General features: G+C 35.0%; 1 protein-coding gene and 1 non-coding gene across 3 annotated transcripts in view; one reads left to right on the top strand and one right to left on the bottom strand.

Annotated features, from left to right (window-relative positions):
- Window positions 1-25,812, bottom strand: part of TBC1D15 (TBC1 domain family member 15) — a 74,420-nt gene that overhangs the window by 24,955 nt on the left and 23,653 nt on the right. For both annotated transcript variants that reach the window (XM_047064854.1, XM_047064852.1), the window contains exons 2-9: window positions 23,682-23,780; window positions 23,070-23,144; window positions 17,643-17,781; window positions 12,602-12,812; window positions 4,933-5,035; window positions 2,716-2,913; window positions 1,278-1,406; window positions 635-738 (exon numbers count right to left, since the gene is read on the bottom strand). In XM_047064854.1, coding sequence (XP_046920810.1) covers window positions 635-738; window positions 1,278-1,406; window positions 2,716-2,913; window positions 4,933-5,035; window positions 12,602-12,812; window positions 17,643-17,781; window positions 23,070-23,144; window positions 23,682-23,780 — 1,058 coding nt within the window. The remainder of the gene's footprint in view (window positions 1-634; window positions 739-1,277; window positions 1,407-2,715; window positions 2,914-4,932; window positions 5,036-12,601; window positions 12,813-17,642; window positions 17,782-23,069; window positions 23,145-23,681; window positions 23,781-25,812) is intronic.
- Window positions 13,572-13,675, top strand: LOC124502782 (U6 spliceosomal RNA). The gene has a single exon (XR_006960034.1). It is a non-coding gene; the product is annotated as a U6 spliceosomal RNA (small nuclear RNA).

Here is a 25,812-nt window from a genome sequence, read left to right as displayed (position 1 = left end):
TTTTTGCACAAACTTGTTAATGTGAAATATCTTAGGAGGACTGCAAAGGTGTTGAAAGAGAAAGGATGGTCTGAAAATTTAAATACGCACATAAAGATTCAGAGTGAGCTTTAAATCAAAGGCTAAACTGATGACCTGGGAATATGAAGGGTACCTGGAAAGTTCACCTCTGTTTCTTTTCAAGACTGAGAAATTACTTAGAGAAACACTCTTCCAAAAAAATGAAAGATTAGTTTACGTTACAAGAGCACGAGGGAACTAAAGGTAATTAACCTAAATGGTAAATACACTTCTTATGGGCCATTTTTATAATTTCATAATAAATTGTAAAAATTAATCAAGATGAATGATGTATTTAAAAATCCATATCTTATTTTTCATTTATGCAAAATGCTTTTATAAGGGAAGTGGAATTTTTTTTTTGCCATCTTTCTACATATTCACCAACACAACTGCAATGTTTGAAATGACTAGTTTGAAATAACTACAGGGCTCATAATTTTTCAATTAAAAAGATGAAAATAAAATTATTTTCCCATACCTTCATCTATTTCAAATAGTCATCTAGAAGCACTATACAAATTTGTACGAGTGAATTATTTTAATTTCTTTGATGACAAAAGACCTTACTTACGTTTTTTGTTTTTGTAATTGAGTTCTTTCCTCCTTGGTACTGTCCCAAGGAAAATAGCCCAGAAGAAATTTCCATGCCTGCTTTCTCAAAGCATGACTAAGTCCCTAAAGAAAACATGCGTATTAAACGCATTCGTAAATGGTATGCAATACTTTTAAGTTCACAAAACTTGCATATAAATATACAGTAAGACTAATATTTAAAAGATAGTTTTATATATAAAAATAGCTCAATTCAATGAATACTACACCTTGTTCCTGACCTCCAGATTCAGACAATGTTAAGTAGCTGCCAGAAAGCTTCAACAATGCAGAGTATACAGTAGATTATATAGAAGTCAGAGGGACTGGTCTTTCTAAGCCCTATCTTACTAGATAAGGAAACTACCACTGGGGTACATATATGCCTCCTTCACATAACTCACAGAACTTCCAGTAAAGAAGACTATCTTTCCCTAGACTTAATGGTATCTTCCCCCACTCAACCCTCAGGGACATCAAAGGGACCTCACTCTGTCCTACAGGGATTATAAAACATCATTTATCAAAAAGGAATTCATTCCCTGACTCCCCAAACACCTCCCATAAAGAAAGAAAACTTAAATATCAGCAGTTTCAAATATCATCCCTATTAAGGTATTTACCCCTCTAAATATCATCTGCTTCATATTATCTACATTTAAAATTCTTCCTTCAGAATCAATGTTCTTAGTCCACTCTTCCAGGGATACTGGCTCTCTCCTTTGAACAACAGGCCGTTCTCCCAAATCAATCTAAATTAAGAAAATAAGGAATGAGGAGTACACTTTTTTAACCAGTGAAATGAAATAAAGGTATATAAAAATTAAAATAAATACCATTTATTACTGACATGATTTCTAACATTTCTAATATCTTCCTTTATTTTCCAATGTTCAACTTTTGAACTACAACAGCATTCCATACATTTTCCTTCCCACTAAACATATAAATAACAGGGTTATAAATTCAGAGATAGGAGTACATTTGCAATTTTGAGTTTCAATTATGTAAGTATAAAACATTCAACATGTAAATTCCTTAAGAGACCCTTCAAATTAAATGGTATGCTACATTATTTAAAAAGACAGTACTATTCCACTAATCATATTCTAAAATTAGCTTTTCTTCCAAACTAAAATTTGTAGCTCTCAGAAGTGATTCATGATCCATTAGCTCCACTTGGTATTTTCTACAGTTTTTTTATTCAATTAACAGATGTTAGTAATTTTAAAGTGCCATCTGCAAGATAAGCCTTTTAAGTATTACAATTTAGATATTTATAGCATTCTAACTATGTACAGCCTAAACTTGTAGCGAATTCAAAAGTCTTGTTGAGCATTTATAAAGATCTGCCATAATTCCGGGCTAAAGATCCATCTTACTTAAAAAAAGAAAAGATTGACGGGGCGCCTGGGTGGCGCAGTCGGTTAAGCGTCCGACTTCAGCCAGGTCACGATCTCGCAGTCTGTGAGTTCGAGCCCCGCGTCAGGCTCTGGGCTGATGGCTCAGAGCCTGGAGCCTGTTTCCGATTCTGTGTCTCCCTCTCTCTCTGCCCCTCCCCCGTTCATGCTCTGTCTGTCTCTGTCCCAAAAATAAATAAAAACGTTGAAAAAAAATTTTTTTTTAAAAAAAGAAAAGATTGATATGAGAATAAAAGCCTCAGAGTAGTGTCCTGACTAGCTGCCTCTGGCACCTACTGAGAAAAACATACAAACTAGGAACAGAACTAGGAACAATATGCAAGGCACACTATTCTCTCACTGCTACACACTCAATGAAACAAACAACCTGTTCATTATTATCAAAAAGTGATAAAAGAAAGATCCAACTTAATTAACAAAGTGTAAGCAGTAACTGATGAAGACCAACCCAAGAATTTGGTGGCAGAACAAGTACTAGTTGTTAGAATATTAAGTTAGCAAAAAAGTTGTAAGAAAGAATTATGAGAAAGAGGCAGATATAATCAAAATTGAGTTTCTATTTCTAGCACATCCAGTGCGTGCTTCAAAAGGATTTCTCTTGCTAGAATATAGAGCTATGTTCATATAAATCTCCACTCACCCTTGTGATGACTTCAAATCCTGGTTCTTCTTGTTGATTTATTTTTAAACCTGGAATAGCATCACTAAGAAAATCTGCCATTTCTGACGGTGGTCGTTGATGTGTAGAGGGATCACTGCCTCTCAAACTATCAAAAATGTAGTTTGTGACTTTGGAAAATCCTACCATAGTTGCTGTATAAGGGTCCTTTTTAATTTTCTATGTAGTAAGAAGAAAAACATTAGCATTATTAATTCAAATCGAGAATGAAAATACCTTCTGATGGGCAAAAGGGCAATGTTTTTTAAAGGGGGGAAATCAGAACTAAAACAGCATTCTAAGATTATCTTGAATTTTTTTTTTTTCTGGAAAGAAAAATTTGTATTTTCTGAGGCAATTTTTCATTTGATTAAAATAGTATATAAACAGCAAGTTAATGCTACTGATTGAATTCCAGATAAACAAATGATTTGCAGACTTATTTGATCTGCATACATCACAAATATATGCAGCGCTTACTTTCCACTGATGCATGGCCCACAACAGCTTTCTTCTGTCTAGCAGTCCTGCCTTCACAAAAAAAATATTTCTTGAAGTGTGCAGAACCAAACTAGTCTAACAGAAAATATTGAATAGCTAAGTTTCAAAGCTCATAATATTTAAATATTAACTGACATTTTAATCTAATTACAGTAAAACCTTACTTTGCGAGCATAAGTCATTCTGGAAACATGCTTGTAATCCAAAGCACTCGTGTATCACAAAGCAAATTTCAAGAACCAGTGGCTCAGTTGTGATGTGACATTGGGCATCATGTACTACTCCTACTGCAAGACATCACTCGTTTATCAAGTTAAAATCTATTAAAAACGCTTGCTCATTTTGCAGAACACGTTACTCGCAATCTAAGGTTTTACTGTATAAGGTTAATAAAATCATGCCAGTGAGTGTAATCTGTTCTGGACAGTGCTGCCCTGGAAAACAGCTAAAGGTTTTTCTATTGCTAGGATTACTTCTAAATCCCAAACTGCCTGCTTATTCATATTTAGTAAAATTAGTTACTTTTTAAAGGTCTAACTTTTAAATGATTATTTTCACATAAGAAAAACTGTTTTTTCACTTTTTACTTTAATTGGTGTCTAGCTGTCTTGTCCTCCTTCCTCAAAAGTTCTCTCTTTATCTTGTTATCTTCATTCAGAACCAAGAAGAGACACAGTAAGCACTGTGACACAGTGAGCACTCAAACATTTTTTGAATAAGTGAATAAACAAAGATTTCATTAGTTTACATAAAAATCTGAGTGAAAAATAAATTAACTTTATTTCTGCCTGTGCTAAGTGAATTATTTTTAGTCAAATGTAAGAATATACTCAAATACTTTAAGGGGGATTAGATTATCATGACCCTAAATGAACCTACTTAAATGGAAAATAAAAATTCAGGGGCGCCTGGCTGGCTCAGTCGGTTGAGCAGCCGACTTCAGCTCAGGTCATGATCTCACGGCTCGTGAGTTTGAGCCCCGCGTCGGGCCCTGCGCTGACAGCTCAGAGCCTGGAGCCCACTTCGGATTCTGTGTCTCCCTCTCTCTCTGCCCCTCCCCTGCTCATGCTCTGTCTCTCTCTGTCTCTCAAAAGTAAATAAAAATAAATAAATGAAAAAAAAAATTCAAACCATATTTTTAAGTTTATCATTAATGAATTCAAAGTGGCTTACCCAGTAACCTTTCACCTGATTCAAACAGTGAAAGCTATAACAATAAAAATCTAATGTCCAATTTCAGAATTACAACAAAGGGGAAAATTGTTTTAATGGTAACTAAGAACCAAAGAAGCTTCTGACTCTTAAAAATAAATGCATATTATTTCTAAAAAATTATGGAGAATAGGGTCACTGGGGTGGCTCAGGTGGTTAAGTGTCTGACTCCTGATGACAGCTCAGGTTATAATCTCATGGTTCGTGAGATCAGGCCCCACACTGGGCTCTATGCTGAGAGTGCACAGCTTGCTTGAGATTCTCTCTCTCTCCCTCTCTCCCTGTCCCTCCCCTACTTGTGCTTACCCACTCTCTCTCAAAATGAATAAAAACTTTTTAAAAACTTACGAAGAATAGTTTCATAAAGTTTACACATAGAGAGGCACTTGCCCATTCCATATAATCTCTGAGAAAGTAAGAGGTGGGAGGATATAAAATAATGCAATCAGATTAATAGATTAATACAAAATAGATTAAGAAACATACTTGTATTAAACCATAGGCAGGTTCATCAAGAAGATTTTCAAATGACTGTGAAAGACTCTTATTCTGACAATTCACAAGAAGTGTTCTTTTATCCTGTGGAGATCTGTAATAAAAGAAGGGATCTGTAGAAAACACTAGCACAGTCGATCAATTACTACCTGAATAATTATTAATGCCTAGTTACTTTTACCCCAAAACTCAAATGTCCACTTCTAGAACTGTTTCCCATTAATACAATATTAGCAACTATTTAGGAACTATCTTAAATGAGCTCCAAAACTACGTGAAACAGGAAATACTAAATTAACAAATATAAAAGGACTAAAGCATATTTTTATTCTAGGTAAAGCCAAGAAGACTAAGTTGTAATGAACTCAAATTTTTGTTTATAATTATAATAGAAAAGCCTAACAAATATATCTGCCTTTGTTATCATGAAAATCTTTTAATGTTAAAACACACTTTAGGATTCATCAGTATATTTAATATGTACAATACAGGAAAATGTCCTATTTGGAAAGGGTTTCCAACTTCATTCCAGAGATTGGTAATACTACATTATAAGGTATTTAAAAACACAAGATAAAATAATTATTTGTTAAAGATCATTAATTATACTAACATAATTATAAACACATACAAAATTATTAACAAAGTTATAAGGTACGGTTCAGGTACAGTATGTCTAGTTCTGGCTTAAGCTCTAGAAGCAAGTTTTTCTTCACATTTCTTAATAACTACAGAATAAATCTTTTCCAAATAGACATCTAATTTCAAGTAATCAGATGAATTATCCAGTCTTTTTTCTATTCAGTAAGTTTTATACCTTAGTAAGTTAGCTATAATAAATCCACAACTTTTCTGTGTTTAAAATAAAACTTAAATGTGTTAGGTTACTGCTATCTACTTCTAGTTTATTATAAATGTTTGAGATAAGAACTTTAATAACAGTTATCTCTTCCCAATTCTAACATAAAAGGATGCAACAGCAATGCTAGAGGGGATATGAACTCCAAATCAGGATCTTATTCTTACACATTCAGAAACAACAGTTGTCTTCAGAGACAACAGTAGCTTAATAAGCTCCTTGGCTTTTTAAGGAGCTGAGGTTGAGTCATTTGAGGCAGAAAAAAAAATAACTTTTAAAATGCTCAATTTTCATTAAGTGTTATGTTTCTGAACACTTATCGGGATTATGCTTAATATGAAGACCTGTATGTTCTCACAAGGCATTTTTTAATGGTAAGTCTTTTAAATGTAGCACCAGAAAAAGAAAAGTAACTAACAGAGCAATATACTTTGTCCTGGCACAATGCAACTAGCACTATGGTTATTATTTTTTTCTAACGATAAATTAAGTCAAATTATTTCTTTAAAATCCAAATAAAAAAATTATCACGAAAGTCAAAACATGACTATGCATGTATAAAGGGAACAGATATGTAACCTGTACCTATCCGGCCTCAGAGAATTATACTATTGCTCCAGATTTAACACTGTAATCAAGAAATTAGTGATGGAAAGAAGAAATGACTGCCTAACCAATACACAACCACTCTTTTAAAAAGAAAGGATTTCACTTTTTATACCCAATGCTCTGTGATGAGGGGCTGGGAAAAGTTCTGAGAGAAAAGACATAAAAAATTTAAGATTTGGTTGCCCTTAGCTAAAGAAATCAACAGAAACATTTTTTAAAAGTACATTGGTCAAAGGACAAGTTGTATACTGCTAGGCAATTGCAGAACTCATCAAAAGGAGAGCTGGCATTCCAGAATAATGTTATGCTTCCACCTGCCAGGTTAACACACTGATTTAATTTGGAAAGATCAAATATTATGGATTTGTATGTATGTATTCTGGAAATATAATGGATTCTGGGAAGTTGACATCTTATGACAACATTATTCAAGACTTTCAAACTCACTGCAGCAGCAAGACAAAACTTTTAATGATGTTAACATCAGCAATTCTATTAGAGCCTACTAAAGCGCTTAAAGAAAACCATAGTCTAATATCACAAGTATAGAAGTAGATCTACTGTAAATTCAGAAGTATTTTTCAGGCTTTGGAATGAGCCTCTCCCAAGGGCCTCAGAATACATTCTGAAATGGTAACAGACGAAGAATGCTTTGTGTGCTGAGATGTGGTGGTAACTATTTTCCATTGCTACTGAGAATGGACCAATATGGAAAGATTAAGAAAGAAATAAAAATATCATTGCAAAGGCTATCAAAAAAGTTAATAAAAATAAAAAGGTGCAGAATATTTACAACAAAACTATATATATACGATATTCTATTTTACACATATGTCTCAAAGGGAATAAATGAAGGTCTATAACCTAATCTTATAAATGGTATTATATGATGATACAACCAATTTGGCTTTTTAGGAATTATCTTACTGTGTGGATATTATATATTAATGTAAAAATGTCCCAATATACAAATTAATTTTACTGGAACCTCTGTGTTACAACCTTCATTCATATCCTAGCAACCAACTTGATTCCAGAAAGGTAACATAAACGTACTTATGATTCATTCTTTGAGTATCATGTTTTAAATGGTAATAAATCAAAGATCACTAACAAACATCAATGAATGGAGCAATGAATGTTTTTCGCCAGAGATAAGAAAACCATCTGAGAAATAACAAGTCTAAAGAAGCTGGCCTATTTTGCACTGACTGATCTGAGACTGAAAGAAGGACTGTGCATAGCTGGCCCAGCCTTGTTCTCACTCTTAACAAGGCGGCACATCCCCACTGCGTTCACAACTTCTGTTCATCTGTATGGTAAGGCCCTTAATTCTTTAGGGGGAAGTATTAAGAAGATAAGATGGCCACAAACGCAAGCCACATTATTCAACTTACGTTAAACAGAGAAAAAGAGAATATAGTCTGCTTCTCTCTGTTGGTTTTGAATTGAGAAGAAGACAAGAAGAGTGACCCTGGCAGAGCCTGCCTGACATGTCACTGAGGCTGCGTAACTATTATTCTTCCTTCTGGCCTCAACAACAATCTCTGACCACAGGAACATGATTCTGGAAACATTATTTTGCTTAAGACAACAGCTCTCGGGACAGGAAATGAGACTGCCATGGCCAACATGTAGTAGAGTAAAAACCTCAGAATATTTGGAATTTTCATTTCTTTGGAGTTCAACTTAATGGAGAATTCCACTTATTTAGATCATAACTAATAAAGAACAAGTATCTTTAATATGTCCCTAAGAATCTAATAGAGATGACTTACACAGATATGGAATTTTTATATTAGTGACAGTTTATTTGGAGTATCTGTATTCTACCACTTGGACTCAACATATAATCTCTGGTGAACTCTCTATGGCACAATATAATTGGGTATAATTTACGATAGGAAAGAGAATAGGAAGTGTTTATTTTTAACTTAGGGTATAGAGGGGCCTTGAAGATAAAATATTTGATGTACTATTCTTACACATTTCAGACCATTCAGGGGGCAAAGAGTAAATTAGCCCCCAGTGTCACAGAAGGATACAGAGTGGAGAAGTGGCTAGTATTAGCGGTATAGTTTTTGACAGACTCACTTTAAGCTATCTCTTTCCCCCAGAACAGCCATATCCCTGGTTGACTATAAATTTAATAAAGCCCAAAAGTGGGGGGGGGGGAGCGGGGAGAGAAAGTATAGGGAGGGCAGTCTCCTCTGGTAGGTTTTTCTCTTTGACCAGGTCACTAAAGGTTGCAATTAATCACTGATGCTCACATCACATCCCCTTTTATCCTCCACTTAATTTCATTCCCTCTCAAAGCTTCAATTACTACTGACACACAAAAAACTTCCAAATTATCCTATTATATGCTCTCACAGTGTTACATATCTCTTATTTGGAGCACTTATTATAGCTGAAATGTTACATTTATTTGTATAAGTAATGTTTGTTTTTCCCACAACAGTACAAACTTCATGAAGGCAGGGGCCATATCTTTTTTGATTACTGCTCTTTCCAGCAGTTAGCACAGTACTTCCAGGACATAAGTGCTCCTCAAAACTCAATGAATGAAATACACACACACAAACACGCACGCACTCACAGAGGAACACCATTCCCATGGCTTCGTGTTTTCAAGTGGAAATACGCACATCTATTAAACGAACTCTCCTTCACTAGGACATACTTGATTACTGAGATCAGAAAAGAGTAAGGTGCATGCTTGACATAAATAACCCCTGTGAATTATTATGATGCTTATCTAAGCCTCACCAATAATGATATTTTTACCATCATGTCTGATTCCTGTATTTACTCCTGTTTCCTTTTCTGTATTAGTAAAGAAGTTTCATTTACAACTCTCATCAAAATAGCACTTGAATGTGGTACAACACACATTCAAGTACCCATACTCTTATAAGCACTTAAGTGATTGTTCAGTCTCTTTTTGAACCTACCCAGGATAGAAAACTGTCTAACCCCTGAGCTACAACCTGTTACCTTCTAATTGCTCTTTGGACCCATGCAAAACAAATCTGCAATATATTTCTTATAACAACCCTTTCAAAATTATTTGTAGAATTGGTAAGTACTGTGTCATTTATTCATTCAACTGAGATTTACTGTGCAAGTATTATGTGCCAGCACTGTGGCTAGGAACCTAGAGGAGAAAATGTAAACAAAACAGATGCAAGCCCTGCCTTTGTAGGCATACATTCTAGAGTAGAACATTTAAAAAAGTAAAGAGATAAAATTATTCAATTAAGAGCTATGAAGGAAGCAAACAAGGGAATGAGACAATGAAATAGAAAGGGGGTGGGAACCTACATTACACGGGAGAGGAGACATCCAGGAAAGCTGCTGTGAGGAAGTGACATTACACTGAGACCTTAGGGATCAGAAAGGGAGAAGAATATGCCAAGCAAAAGAGAGAACACACATATAGGACTCTAACACTGTCTGTCCACAGTCTGGGGCATTTCAGCAACTGAAAGAAAATCATATGGCTACGATATAAAAGAGAATGGCATAAGATGAGGCTTAAGAGGTAAACAGAGCCTGGGTAGCTCAGTCAATAGAGCATCCAGCTCTTGATTTCGGCTTGGGTCATGATCTCAGCGTTGTGGGATCATATGCACTGAGCATGAAGCCTAAGATTCTCTCTCTCTCCTGCTCACACACTCTATCAAAAATTTTAAAAACAGAAAGAGATAAAGTTAATAAGGCAAGGCAGGATCTCACTGACCATTTTAAGAGGTTTCGATTGTATTTAATGTTGCACCCAAACTCCTTTTGTTCAAGTTAAATCCCTACATCCTTCTAATGTTTTCCACGATACCACTTTGATCCTTCTCATTACATTAGTCATCTTTTCCATATAGTATAGATAGTCTAACACATTTAAAATGCAATATTTAGGGGTGCCTGGGTGGCTCAGTTACGCATCTGATTCTTGGTTTTGACTCAGGTCATGATCCCAGGGTTGTGGAATCAAGCCCCTCATCAGGCTCTGCACTAGGCATGGTGCCTACTTGGAATTCTCTCTCGCTCTCTCTCTCTCTCTCCCCCCCCACCACTGCCCTTGCTCTGCATTCGCAAGTATGTGCACACACCCTCTAAGTAGAAAAAGAGACAGACAGATAAAATGCTTAAAACCAATCCTAGTTCTCCAAAGACCATTAAAGAGCAGAAAGGAACTACCACTTCATCCTAATACTATGCTGTAATCAATGGTCTCAGATTGAATCAACTTCATAGTGACAGTTACATCACAACACTGATTGATACAGAGCCTGCTATGGTACTAAAACCCCCTAACACCTGCTATTCAACAGCCAAACCTTTGCCCTCCTGAAATCTACTTATTAATAAGTCCCTGGGTAGTAACCTATTGATAGCTTCTTTCTTCAAGATCTAAGACCCACATATTGCCAACCAGGCTGGACTTTCTTATGGATATTAGTCTGAGCAATATGCTTAGTGCCAGTCAGAGATGGGTCAACAAGGTAGGGGGAAGAATTTCTTATCACAAAACACAGCCAAACAATGAGAAAGAATGAAATTCTGCCATCTGCAGCAACATGGATGGAACTGGAGGGTATTATGCCAAGTGAAATAAGTCAGTCAAAGAAAGACAGGTATCATATGTTTTCACTCATGTGGAACTTGACAAACCTCACCGACGACCATGGGGGAAGGGAAGGGAAAAAAAATAGTTACAAACTGAGAGCACTGAGCAGGGCACTTGTTGGGATGAGCACTGGGTGTTATATGTAAGCGATGAACCACGGGAATCTATCCCCCAAACCAAAAGCACACTGAACACATTGTATGTGAGCCAACTCGACAATATATTAGAAAAAGAAAGAAAGAAAGAAAGAAAGAAAGAAAGAAAGAAAGAAAGAAAGAAAGAAAAAAAGAAAGCAAGCAAGCAAGCACAGCCAAAATCTCCCAACTTCTGGATCACTCCTGGATTTAGATAATCTAAAATTAGGCATCATGTTACTCTATTATAAAGTGACAACATTATAACAAGGTTAACCATCATCCCTACAGTTCCCCAAACTAAAAAGCTCAACTTCTCCCTTCTTCTTACCTCCACATACCCACTCAATCACAAAATCAAACTCTAAATATTTTTCTCCAATACTTCTATCTTTCCTGTCTCCTCATTCATGCCACTATAATCTCATCTAGATGACTGGAACAACTGGCTAAAACGATTTTAGTAGGTCCTTCATGCTCTAGCCTTTACTCAGCTCTCTGGCCTGATCTTTACATTTGGTACCTTCTGTTCCCCTACTATGTTGCCCTGTGATACCAACTACTCTGTTCTCTACTTACATCATGTTTTATACATTTCCTTCCATCTAAAACCTCTCTCCTCCAATTATCTCCTCTTCATGCTAACATTCACTCGTCAGGTCTCAACACATACTACTTACTTCCTCCAGAAAGCCTTCCCTGACCCCTACCCAACTAGGCTGAATGAGGGACCCTTCCTCCCTTCCTGGGAGCCCCAAAGTACCTTGTACTGTATCTTAGTTCTTGCGATGTATTGCCATTTACTGGTTGGCATCCTTCACAAGACCATATGCTCTCAGGTATCTAGGAAAAGCCTATTGTGTTCACTACTATCTATCAAGCAATTAGCACAGTCCTCAGAAATTTAATAGATAACCAAAATATATTTGTTAGGAGTGAAGGCAAGAAAGAGTATGTGTGTACAAATGCACATGGGTGAATAAACAGAAGACAAAAAGATTTTTGGAAAGTGAGAAAGCCCTGTCTTCCACACTTATAATAATTTTATAAAGGCCGTAGGTTTGCCAGATCTAATTTGCAACATTACAAATAAAATTCTATCTTAAACAGATAATATGTAATAAAATATAAATTAAATAAATATGTAATCCATAAATTACTGATGATGCATCATTTAAATGTGTATAAAAACTACTGGACCACTCTTCTTTAGAACAGTAATAAGGTGATACATTGCAGATCCAAAGTACTAAAATGGCAAAATTTTATTCAATCATTCATCCAAAGCAGTCAATATCCCAGAAAGAACAAAGCTGCTTGAGCCCTCATCTACACACAGGTCCCTGATGCCCAATGACAAGTAAAAATTGTTTGCCTTGGGACCAATATAACAATCCAGTTTCAATAAGTAGAAAATAATTTGATACTTACTCACACAATACCACATATTTTTCAAGAGAGTCAATCAGTAGTTTGCTATCTCCTTGATGAAAGTGCAGAGCAGGGAGAACGACGTCATCCTTTAGACAGAATACCAAATACGACCAGCCCATACCCTCTTTGTTTTGCTTGATTGATTTCAGGTCTGTCAAACTGAACAGGAATGACCATTTGCTTTTCCCATTTCTATGACTTGGAGCATCTTAAAAACAAGAAAGTGGGGCAAAATATTTTTGTTCACCTTTTTAAAAGGTACTGACAGCGCTCTTCATGACTGCCTAACAGATACCTGCTGAACCTAGGGAATGACTATAGCATTCATATTACAGGCTTCTACCTGTATTAGAAATGGCAACACACATTTTCTTAAAAGAATAGTTTCTTAAATAATTATCTTACTTGCATACAGAGTGAAAAAAAATGTTATCCCTATTTAAAATATAAGCTTTGCCCAAAAATGACTATGGCTTTGGAAGCAGGCAGGCTGGATTCAAACCGCAGCTTTACCAACTTACTAACTGAATGATCTGGGGCAAATAACTGATTCTCTCTGAGCCTTAGTTTTCATCTGTAAAATGGAGATAATTATACTTACCTCCCAATGTTATTCTAAGAATTAAAAGAGATAATACTTGTCAACTAACTAGTGTGGTGCCAATTATATAGCAAACACTCAATAAATGTTCATCTTTTCCACTGCCCCCTCCCCTCAAATACAAATGGCATGATGCTCTTGGAGTCATTAAAAACAAAACAAAAAAATCTTTACTTCCTCACTTTCTTTTGCAATTACTTTTACTAAACTATATTGAGTGAAGGTAAAGGTAAGTACACTGGTACAAAAAAATAACATTGGAGAAATATACAGACAGACATTTTATTTGCAAAACCCCAAAGAGCAGTGGAGAATTGAGGACGAAAATATAAGTAAGCTGTGAGTGCTTCAAAGAGAATGAACACAGTGCCCACTTCGGCAGCACATACACTAAAACTAGAACAGCACGGAGATTAGCACGGCCCCTATGCAAGCGTGACACGCAAACTCGTGAAGCATCTAACATTTACAAAAGAGAGAATGAACCTATTCAATCATCTTACTACATCAACCATCTACTAAATTAAGACCTCAGTTCAACCCAAACTATAGTAACGTAAAATAAAGCATTTTCTGAGTTTGTGTGCTATTTACAGAAGCTTAAAATCCTAGGTTTGTGAACAGTATAATAACAAGCAGCTTAATAAATACCTAAATAAAAATTTAAAGAACAAAAGGGTAAAATGTTTCCTACTATTACTTATACTTCTTATCCAAAAATGCCATTTTGACCTGTTTTAACTCCAACATAAGCATGTCATGTCTCTGAAATTTTAAGAAACCATTTCTCGAATGTTATTTCCTAAGAAGTGCTGCACTGTCCTGTTATGCAAGGTCTTAATTAACTCGATCCCACACTACCAACTGCACAAACATAAAACTACATAGAAGATATGTGCTTATAGAACTTGATCAAAGGGTAGATCAGTGTTGACCTGCACATATGTCACCTTCCCATATAGTCAGAACACCATAGCTCCATCACCTCCAACAAGATCTCCTAAATTGACACAAAGAAATCTACCGCTCACAGAACCTCTACCTACAAGGATTACAGGCACCATCACTTTTTCATGGACACTTAAACAAGTATCATTTGAGAGGAAGTCCAGAAAGGCTGAGTAACTTAACTATGCAGTGACCTGCCTAGGTTCCATACCAGTTTAGATAGTGAACACATATCCAAGGCTGGTACTGGATTAAGTACCATGTGCCCATTTGACTACTGTACATCCTATTTCACTGGAATTTATACCACAGAGCTCGTAACATCACTACAAGCTAATATCAAAGTGAGAACAATTCTAATTTCCAATGTCTTCCTAAATCATTTACATGTGACTGTGTCTGGACTACCTAGAAAGGATACATACTACTAGGTATTTGCAAAGACCAAAAATATTTTCAAAGCAATGAAAAACTAGATAGACAATTTTTTTAATTAAATTCTTAAATTACACAAAAAGAATTAATCTAAATTAATGCCAGAAAACCATATATGTTAATACATGCAAGCTATATGAATTATCAGGAGTTTGTACATATTCAAAAGTAAAAATTTTACACAGATTTTCCCACATTAATGGAAAAAATACATCACATATGAAATACGAAATATTCATGTATAGAAAATGCCTCACACATTTCCTCACTTGAAGCTCTAATAAACAGTGAAAAAAACATTACAATTCAATTCTAGAAGTCCTTTTACTTGAACATAGTAAGATTCATGAGAACAAGAACTTTATTTTATTCACAATTATATTCCTAATATCTAGAGGAGTGACTAGCACATAGCAGGTACTCTAAGATGCATTGAACAAATGAATAACCTGGTACCAAGTCAACATAAAAGAAACATCAAGTTAGTCTACCACCAATAGCTAAACAAAAATAGAAATGGTTACAAAGGAAAACTAATAAATCCAAAAGTTAACTCAAAATTTCCTTCCTTCTCTTAAAGAAAGGTAAATAAAACTAATTAGTTCTGATGAACAATGTAACCAAATACATATAAAACATATCTCCAGCACAATGACATGGGAAAACTGACCACAACAGCAGAAGAGTAAAACTAAAACAGTTAAATAAGTCCCTATATGTCTTGAATAGAATCAACACCAAGAACATGACATTTTATTTGGATAGGTGTACAGAACATGACGGCAGTCTGTTGTTGCGGGAAGATACATTTTCAAAACATTTGTTCTGATATACAAAAACAAAGACTGAGCAATAGAAACTCTTAAAAATTGTAAAGAAAGTTAAGTCTCTGACAGTCAATTTTTAAAATGTTTTGTTCCAGGGACACCTGGGTGGCTCAGTCAGTTGAGTGTCCGACTTCGGTGCAGGTCATGATCTCACGGTTTGTGAGTTCGAGCCCCGCTTTGGGTTCCGTGCTGACAGCTCAGAGCCTGGATGGAGCCTGCTTCGGATTCTGTGTCCCCCTGTCTCTCTGCCCCTCCCCAGCTCACACTCTGTCTCTCTCTCTCTCTCAAAAATAAAATAAACATTAAAAAAAATTTAATGTTTAAATGTTTTGTTCCAAATTCCCTTGTCACACAAAGAAGTAAAAAATATAACATGAAAATTATAATAAAATAAAATTTTACTAGAAAAATGATTCAAAAGTATAAAAATGTTTCATAATGGCATAAATTTGAATTTTGAAACATCAAGCTTAGAAAATGTCTCCTTTTGAAAGAAGTTTTGATGAAATATAATTGGATGAAATAATCTAGAAGAGGAAGGGATGGGATGGGACAGAATGCACTGCACTTCATAACTCCTGGCAGACAGGTACATGTGTATGCATACTGAGTTATACTAGGTTCAATATTATTGCTTACTGCTATACACAATCGTAATAGTTTTCAAATACTGGGAAAAAAGAAAATATCTCCTTAACTTTTAATAATTGCTAAATAAAGTCTCCTTACTTTATAAGTCACAGTGCATGGCCAAGCCATATGAGCAGTATTTTGCTAAACTACATAGCTACACACAGGTTCTCAATTCTGCACGTTAAAATCAACAGGACAACATTTGAAAAACAGATGCCTAGGGTCCAGCAGGATGAAATACAGGCATCAGTATTTTTCTAAAAAGCCTAAACTCCCTAGGTGATTTCAGTGTGCAGCCAAAGTTGAAAACTACTAACCTAAAAAGATGTTTATTATCAGCATTTCACATACATGCAATGTTTCTTTCATTTATGAAAACTCACTCCTTTGTTCATTCCCATAGCCTGTCATTTTCAAAGATTCAACAATATTAGATACTATTAGGTACAACCAACAAAACAAACAGAAAAAGATCAATTCACATAAATTAATTCTTAAGACCTAATCTAAAGCAGTTAAAAATCACTTCACATGCCAAATATGCTAAAGTCCTATGGTCTTAATATTTAGTATTGTTCTGGTAAAAATCTTCCCTTTCAGTAGAAAGAGAATACCAAAAAGAAGAAAAAAAAAAAAAAAGCAAAACACCAGCACTGAGCTGACTATAATTTACCAAAGGCTTACAAATTACTATTAACTTCTTCATTACCACTGTTTCTAAGAAATGATATAGTACAAAGGATAACTACTATATATGAGAATGATTCCCCAGGCCACAGATGAAAATCAATTTCACTTAATAACAAGGCTATATAAATGTAGTGTATGTATTCCAGCCAATTTTGGCCAGCTTTTCTGAATTTGGCAAATGTGGATAAATCCTAAATTCACACCAAAATCATTAAGAGATAAAATTAAGCTATAAAACACAAACTAATCACTATGAAAAAACCACTTTAACTCTGTACATGTATTTACTACTTTTAAAAGAATCACAAATAGGCTGGCTACCTCACAGATGGGCTACCTAAATCTTATTTGGGGTAGTATATATGTTCTGCCAGGCTGTTAGCTTGGGTCTTTTTTGTTATCTACATGTAGATAATCATCACATAGCAGCATAAATTTAAATATATACATGTAATATATAAAGGAGAATAGTCACTGAACATATATAAATAGAAGACTATAATGAGCTGTGAAGATCTCAGTAAGCACTGAAATTAGAACAGTACAGTTTAGTGGTATACTCCATCTCCCCCTGGTGCTTTAGGATGAAATAACATGAATTTTTTTATTCTAGAAAAATGTGCTTGAGAGACATCTAAAGCAAGTTTTTAAAGTGTTTCTATTTTCTTCCATGAGTAACTACAAAACAGAACAAGTATTTTTAAAACCTTTTTTTTTATAAAGTCACAACCATCAAAACAAAAAGAGAGATGAATACAGAATATAATTAAAATATTAAGAGTTATATGTATTAAAGCACGAAATCATCCTTGTGACAGAGGAACATTAAAGAATTTTCTTTGCACTTTTATTTATATTATATTGTAGCAAATTAGTTTAAGCTTTCAAAAGATTTAATTCATACCTCCATTGGTATGTGGTTTCTTTTTAAACGGAACTGTATTGACCATGTCCCACTCTGCTTCATAACTGTTCAGATGTTCCGATCCCCGATAACCTCTTTCCTTTGGGGGCTGTGTCCATTCTACAACTGAACTGGAATCCTAAAAAAAAAAACATACACACACATACACACACACACACACATATGTAACATAAAATATTTAGGAACTAAAACTAAAATTTAATTTCAATTAATAATATTTTCTCAGCTTCTGCATAAACTAAAACTATAGGTTGTGGCAGACATCACTGGTAGGAAAACTGACCACTATTTCCTATCCTTGTTCCTCTCTTGCTTATCTTTACTTGCCATCCACTCCATCCCCCCCCAAAAACAAGAAAAAAAAGAAAAGCCTTTCCAGACTCCCTTGTAGTTAGGGTTGCCAATGAAATAAAGGCAGAGGTCAACTGCAGGGCCTCTGGAAATACTTTTGCTTTCCTAATAAAAGCCTCATCCCCTTTCCCCTTTTTCCTGCTTTGACTGTAGCCACAATGTCTCAGATTATGGCAGCCATCTTACGACCACAAAAGAAAACAGAGGAGAATCACTCCAAACCTCTAGATTTGCAGTTATTTGAGGAAAATAGCCAATGGTGGCTATTTTATTTAAGCCATCATTGGTTGCATATTTCTCAATAAAAATTAGTTAAAAGCTACAAATAATATATCTACATGTATGGTTCTATACAACTTAACATTTTAAAAGAGAATAAAACCAAAAGTCTAAAATTCAATACTAATAATTTAAACCAAAAAATTTAATTTCTATACAATAAAAGATAGCAAACATAAGCAAGCCTGGGTGAAAATGTTTCCAAAATATATGGCAAAGAAAAACATCTAGAATACAAAAACACCTACACCAAGTTATTTAGAAATTGGCACATAACAAATCTGAAAACCATGCAAATGGTAGGAATAAGCAAGTCAAAGAAGAAATATGAAGCAACAAACATACAGGAAGATGTCCAACTTCAGAAACGGTCAAAGAAAAGTTAAGATGAACTTCAATTTTTTGCTCTATTCAAGTAAAAAATAAAAATATGAAAGACAGTGTAAAGACATGGTACCTCACACTGTTGATGACCATGCTAATTAGTACTGACTCCAAAAGGGCAATAGAGTCATATTTGTTAAGATTCAAACTATGCCATGTGTGCCACCAAAATAATTCTCTTTACATCTTCCACTCTAGAGAAATACTAACACATGCATACTAAGAGGCATATGCAAGCATTTTTACTGCAGCATTGTTTATAAAAATGAAAAACTGAAAATATCCTAATATCCATAAGTGAAGGAGTGAATAAACAAACTAGGGGGTAGACAAGGAAATACTAGGCCATAGTTTAAAAAACTAACATATGTTAATATTTATTTACTATTAAATAATAGTAAATAAAACAAAGAAGTTGCAAAACAATGCAGTGTAACTACATGCAGCATATGCAATTAGCAACACAGAAAGAAAACTAGACAGATAATGAAATGTATACAGACAAAAGTCTGGAAAGATATACACTAAATAGGGACAGATGAGTGACAGGATTCTAGTCAAGCAGGACTTCAATTTCTATTGTCTGTTTCTATTACTTGAACATTTTTACAAGAATGTATTCATGTACTGCTAGTGTAATTCTTTTTAAAAAGGAACAAAGGAAAATTTGTAAGAAAAGAAAGATACTATAAAGGCACAAGAAAAATTAAGAAATAGAAACAGACTGAAAGAAAAGAAAACTAAATGAATGAAATGAATAATGGGGAAAGTTAAGAAGCATCTACAGAATCCCACCAGCACAAAGGTTTGGAATTGGTAGATCAGGTACTTTTGGAAATAAGGATAAAGGTCAAACTAAAAAGAGGACTAACAAAAGTTCAGAAGGCTGGAAGTGTTTATTCATTAAAGAAAGTAAAACAGATTATCTCTGGATTAGGAGAAACCAACCACACTGAATAATGGGATAACACACTGAAAATGAGAATTTATTAAAAGTCCATCTATACAATGAATTGGTGAGATTCCCAGCTCTCTTCCTCCACTCAGTTCTCAGAACACTGGAATCCAGGCTTACCCTCCCAGGCAGGAATCTGCAGGAATTCCAGACAAATGATTAATTAGCCCAAGAGAAAGGATCTAGCTTTAACAGTAGAGATTCCCCAAGGAATTACCAAGCCTACCTATACCTACCTATACCTACAGAGTATAATCAACCACTTTTTTTTGTCTGCTGTTAAATCTAAGCATCACACCACAAAGATTACCAAACATCAAAGGCAAGTGTCTACACAAAAGACAAGGTCCCAATGAAACAAGGGGGAAAAAAGTCAATTAAAAGTAGATTATGTAGAGAGATAAAAACAAAATGCCTTAGGAATAAGGAAAGATATATTCACAAAGAACAGGATGCTATTTTTAAAAAGGACTGGAAAAGGGGCACTTAGAACAAGATGCTCTAGAAATTAAAAATAAAGCAGAAATTAAAAAGGCAAGAAAGCCAAGAACTGAAAAATAAAACTGAAGAAACTTCCTATAAAAATATTAAAAATAGGAAAAGAATTAAAATAGAAATTAAAAATAGGAAAGAAAGGATTAGAAAACTAGAGGACCAGTCCAGGACTACAGAGTTCCAGAAAGAAAGAAAATAGAAAATGGAGAGGAAGAAAAAAATCCTCACTGAAATAATTCAACAACATTTCCTAAGAACTAAGACACAAGTTTCCATATTAAAAGAGCCCATCAAGTGCCCAAAACAATGGATATCAAGGACCACAATGGCTCACTGTGAGGACATCTAAAACACCAGAAACAAAGAGGCAATCATAAAAGCTTCTAAAATGAAAAAAAACATACAATGGATCAGAAGTTACAATGTTATTAGACTTAACAATAAAGGAAACTTAAAAAACCTAAGGCAGTAATTTCTTTTCAAACTATAATTCTATGCCAGTCAGAATATGGATAGCAGGACCCCTGGGTGGCTCAGTTGGTTAAGCATCAGACTTCAGCTCAGGTCATGATCTCACGGTTTGTGGGGTCAAGCCCTGCATCAGGCTCTCTGCTGTCAGCACAAAGACTGCTTCAGATAGTCTCCCTGTCTCTCTGCCTCTCTCCCGCTCTCTCTCTTAAAAATAACCCATTAAAAAAAAAAAAAAAAAGTCTAAAAAAAAATAAATGTTTTTGTTCTTATGCACCCTTTTTCTCAGAAGTACTAGAGCTTCATGAAAACAAAGGAGTAAAACAAAATAGAAGACAGCACAGGATATAAGAAATGGGGATAAAAACATAGGGAAGAATCCTCAGGACAACTGCTGCACAGCCAACCAAAAAGGCAACCAGGTCAGAATGAGCCTATAAGACGACTCTGGAAGAAAGGTCTCTAAAAGATGAAATCTGAATCTGTGTTTAAATATTCTGAGAAGAAATGTGGAGAAATGAGACTGAGTTTCAAGGGAATTAGAGATAAAATAGAAATAGATAAAATAGAAATCTCTACCTTCCACAGCGAGAAGTCAACACATGCATGATACAAGTGGTAAATGCATAGTTATCATATAACCCAACAATTACACTCCTATGTTTATTTATTTATTTTAAGACAGAGAGAAAGACAGAGACAGAGCGAGTGGATTTCAGGCAGAGGGAGAGGGAAAGAGAGAATACCAAGAAGGCTCCACGTTCAGTGCAGAGCCCAATGCAGGGCTCAATCCCACAACCATGAGATCATGACCTGAGCAGAAATCAACAATCGGATGCTTAATCGACTGAGCCACCCAGGCGACCCTCTACTCCTAGGTTTTTAAGAGAAAAATATATGTCCATACAGAAATTTTGTTTTGAATGTTCACATGAGCATTATTTATATTAACCTAAAAAAGGAAAAAAAAAAATCCATCAACTACCAAATAAACAAAATGTGGTACAGTGCACCCCGTTATCTGTGGTTTTCCTTTTCCACAGTTTGTTATCTACAGTCTGTTACACACAGCCAACAATGGTCCAGAAGCAGATGATCCTCCTTTTGACATATTGTCAGAAGGTCAACAGTAGCCTAACACTACTTCACGATGCCTACATCATTCACCTCACTTCATCACGTAGGCACTTTATCATTTCACATCATCACAAGACAGGTAAGTACAGTACAATCACGATTTTGAGAAAGACCACATTCATATAACTTTTATTACAGTATATTGTTATTATTGTCATATTTTATTATTAGTTATTAGTGTTAATCTCTTACTGTGCCTAATTTATAAATTAAACTTTATCATAGGTATGTATAGGAAAAACACAGTATGTACAGGGTTCAATACTATCTGTATTGATAGTATTCAGGCATCCACTGGGGGTCTTAGAACATATCCCGCATGGGTAAGGGGGGATTACTGTATATCCATAAATGCAATGTTGTTCAGCAGAAGGCAGGGAAGGAAGGCAAGAAGGCAGGGAAGGAAGGCAGGAAGGCAGGCAAGAAAGAGGGAAAGAAGAAGGATGGATGGACTGAGAAGTGCTATAACATGGATAAACCTTGAAAACATTATACCAAGTCAAAGAAGCAAGTCACAAAAGGCCACATACTGTATGATTCCATTTAGATGAAATGTCCACAACAGGCAAATTCTCAGAGATGAAAAGTAGATGACTGGTTGCAAGAGGCTGGAGTTAAGTGGGAATGAGGGGTGTACTACTAAAAGGTATTTTATTTTTTAGGAGTGATAAAAATGTTCTAAAATTAGATATTGGTGATGGTTACACAACTCTGTAAATATATTAACACCACTGAATTGTACACTTTAAAAGAATAAATTTTATGGCATATGAATTATAGCTCAAAAAAGTTATTTTAAAATGGCATTCCTTGGGGTGCCTGGGTAGCTTAGTTGACTTAAGCATCCGATTTCAGCTCAGGTCATGATCTCATGGTTTGAGTTCAAGCCCAGAGCCTGGAGCCTGCCTCAGATTCTGTGTCTCCCTCTCTCTCTGCCCCTCCCATGCTCACACTCTGTTTCCCCCCCTCTCTCAAAATTAAACATTAAAAAATAATTGTTTTAATGGCATTCCTTATACTGGAATAAATAAATAGCAAAAACAAAAACATAAAAATAAAAATAGCATTCCTTGGGTGCCTGGGTGGCTCAGTCAGTTGAGCATCTGACTCTTGGTTTTGGCTCAGGTTACAATCTCACAGTTCGTGAGTTCAAGCCCTGCACCGGGCTCTGCACTGACAGCGTGGGGCCTGCTTGGGATTCTCTCTCTCCCTCTCTCTGCTCCTCCCCTGCTCATGCTCTCACACTCTCTCTCTCTCAAAAATAAATAAATAACCTTTAAAAAAAAAATTCTTAATAGCATTCCTTCCTTTAGTCACACCCTTTCTTTTTTAAATACCTTTCCAGCGTAGAGAATACTAGAAGAATCTAAAGCATCATCCAATGGTCTCCAGTCCACTATTACTTCAGCATCCTAGAGAAAGAAATTATGGACTACGGTTACTATTCAGCAATATCTTACACTCTTAGTCACCTATGTGTAATTCCCTGAACCCAAAATGAAAATTTTAAACCACTAAATATTAGCATTTTAAGTATGTAATATCATAAACTATTTGATAATTGTTATATAGATTTTTAAACTATTATTATTCATTATAAAAAATTTACATTACTGCAACTTTTACATAAGTTTTATAATAGTCCATGCTATTTTACTGGCTATCTAAAGTTACTTTTTTTCTGGGGTGCCCGGCTGACTCAGTCAGTGGAGCACGGGACTCCTGATCTTGGAGCAGTGAGTTTGAGCCCCACACTGGGTGTAGAAATTACTTAAAATCTTTTTTAAAAATTTTTAATTATTTTTTTCTAACATCATTTTCATGTTAAATTTACAACCACTGTTCAATTACATAATTTCACCTCACACATGAAATTCAAACTAACAATGCCCTAACGATGAACCACTGCCATAAACAATCATAAATAAAATCATTTACTAGAAACCCACCTTTTCTAACACACGTAATATTCCTGAAATCAAGCTGTCTTGGTCATTGGTCTTTCCACAAGATGAGTGAATATAGACCCCTTCCTGTTCGTATATAATCTGGAACAGCAAAAAAAAAAAAAAAAAAAAAAAGAATTAACCACACATTATTAAGTACTGTTTCAACATTTGTTTTAAAAAAGTGAGATATTTTCCTATAATGCCTGAACCACATTTCTGATTATTTCATATATAAATGTATTATTTGAAAAATACCACTCAAGTTTAAGAGCACTTCAAACTAAGACAAACTGGAAGGAAGTTTGCTTTGTTATGCATGGAAGTTTGATTTAGTGACAATCACAACCTTGATCTTCTCCATAAACAAAAATGCTATGTGTCTCAAGCAGATTCCACTTAAAATATATTATTAACAAACATTAAGCAAGATATTGGGTTCAAACTGAAAAAGGATCTGAAAATACTCAAGAATAAGAACAGATGAAATGCAATAAGGAATCACTGCTTTCTAACTATTCCTAGAATAGCACGTTTTACTGTAAGATTTCAGTGTGTTTTTATAGCAAAATGGCATAGAAATTCAGGGAATAATATGGGAATTTTAAAGAGTAATGATGAGGACCATCTAGGAATGATTAAAGTAGTTCAAGCACACAAATATTTATTGAATACGTAAAACACTATAGTTACATAAGTATGATTAAAACATGGTCCCTGAACAACATCCTATGGCAACACAAGGGAGACTTAAGTTAATTCCTAAGTAAACTGAACCATACAAAGGTAAGCCTTATTTTCTAAAAGCATAATGTTATAAACTAAGATTCCATTCCTGGGACCCATTTTAAACCACTACAAATTTTTTTTCATTAGGAAAATAAGTAAAAGAGAAATAAAATAATCACTTCTAGACCTAAGTATTTTTGACATATATAAGTTTAGAACAAAGTGCAGTTTCCATTTATGTAGACATTTTCTTTAATTCCAGTACAATTAACATAGTTATATTAGCTTCAGGTGTACAATATAGTGATTCAACAATTCTTTACTCAGTACTCATCATGGTTAAGTGTACTCTCAATCTCCTTCACCTATTTCACCCATCCCCCACCCACCTGCCCTCTGATAGCCACCAGTTTGTTCTCTACATTTAAGTCTTGGGTTTGTCTTTTTCTTTGTTCGTTTGTTTAAATTCCCCATGAATGAAATCATATGGTATTTCTTTCTGACTTATTTCACTTAGCATTATACTCTCTAGATCCATCCTTGTTGAAAATGGCAAGACTTCATCTTTTAAGGGCTGAGTAATACTCCACTGTGTGAATGGGGGGGGTGTGTACACCTCATCTTTACTCTTTCATCTATCGATGGATACTTGGGCTGCTTTTGTATTCTGGCAATTGTAAATAATGCTGCAATAAACATAGGGGTGCATATGTATCTTTTCAAATTAGTGTTTTCATATTCTTTGGGTAAATACCCAGTAGTGGAATTACTGGATCATATGGTAATTCTATTTTTAATTTTTTGAGGAAATTCCACACTGTTTTCCACAGTGGCTGCACTAGTTGGCATTCCCACCAACAGTGCACGAGGATTTCTTTTTCTCCATATCCTCGCCAACACTTGTTTCTTGTGTTTTCAAGTTTAGCCATTCTGACAGGTGTGTGAGGTGGTATCTCATTGTTATTTTGATTTGCATTTCCCTGATAAGTGACGTTGAGCATCTTTTCATGTGTCGGTTGGCCACCTGGATGTCTTCTTTAGAGAATGTTTGTTCATGTCTTCTGCCCATTTAATTGGATTTGGTTTTTTTTTTTTTTGGTGTTGGGGTGCATAAATTCTTTATATATTTTGGATACTAACCCCTTATCAGATATATCATTTCCAAATATGTTCTCCCATTCAGTGGGTTTCTTGTTTTGTTGATGGTTTCTTTTGCTGTGCAGAAGCTTTATATTTTGATGTGATCCCAATAGTTTATTTTTGCTTTTGTTTCCCTTACTTTAGAAGACATATCTAGAAAGATGTTGGTGCAAATTCAAAGAAATCACTGCCTATGCTTTCTTCTAGGGTTTTTATGGTTTCAGGTCTCTTATTTAGGCCTTTAATCCATGGTAAAAGAAAGTAG

Source organism: Lynx rufus, unplaced genomic scaffold, assembly GCF_022079265.1.
Source record: "Lynx rufus isolate CCGP_SWC_20201006 ecotype Redwood Valley unplaced genomic scaffold, mLynRuf1.p SCAF_7, whole genome shotgun sequence".
Lineage (NCBI taxonomy): Eukaryota > Metazoa > Chordata > Mammalia > Carnivora > Felidae > Lynx > Lynx rufus.
This window is presented reverse-complemented; position numbering and strand designations above follow the sequence as displayed.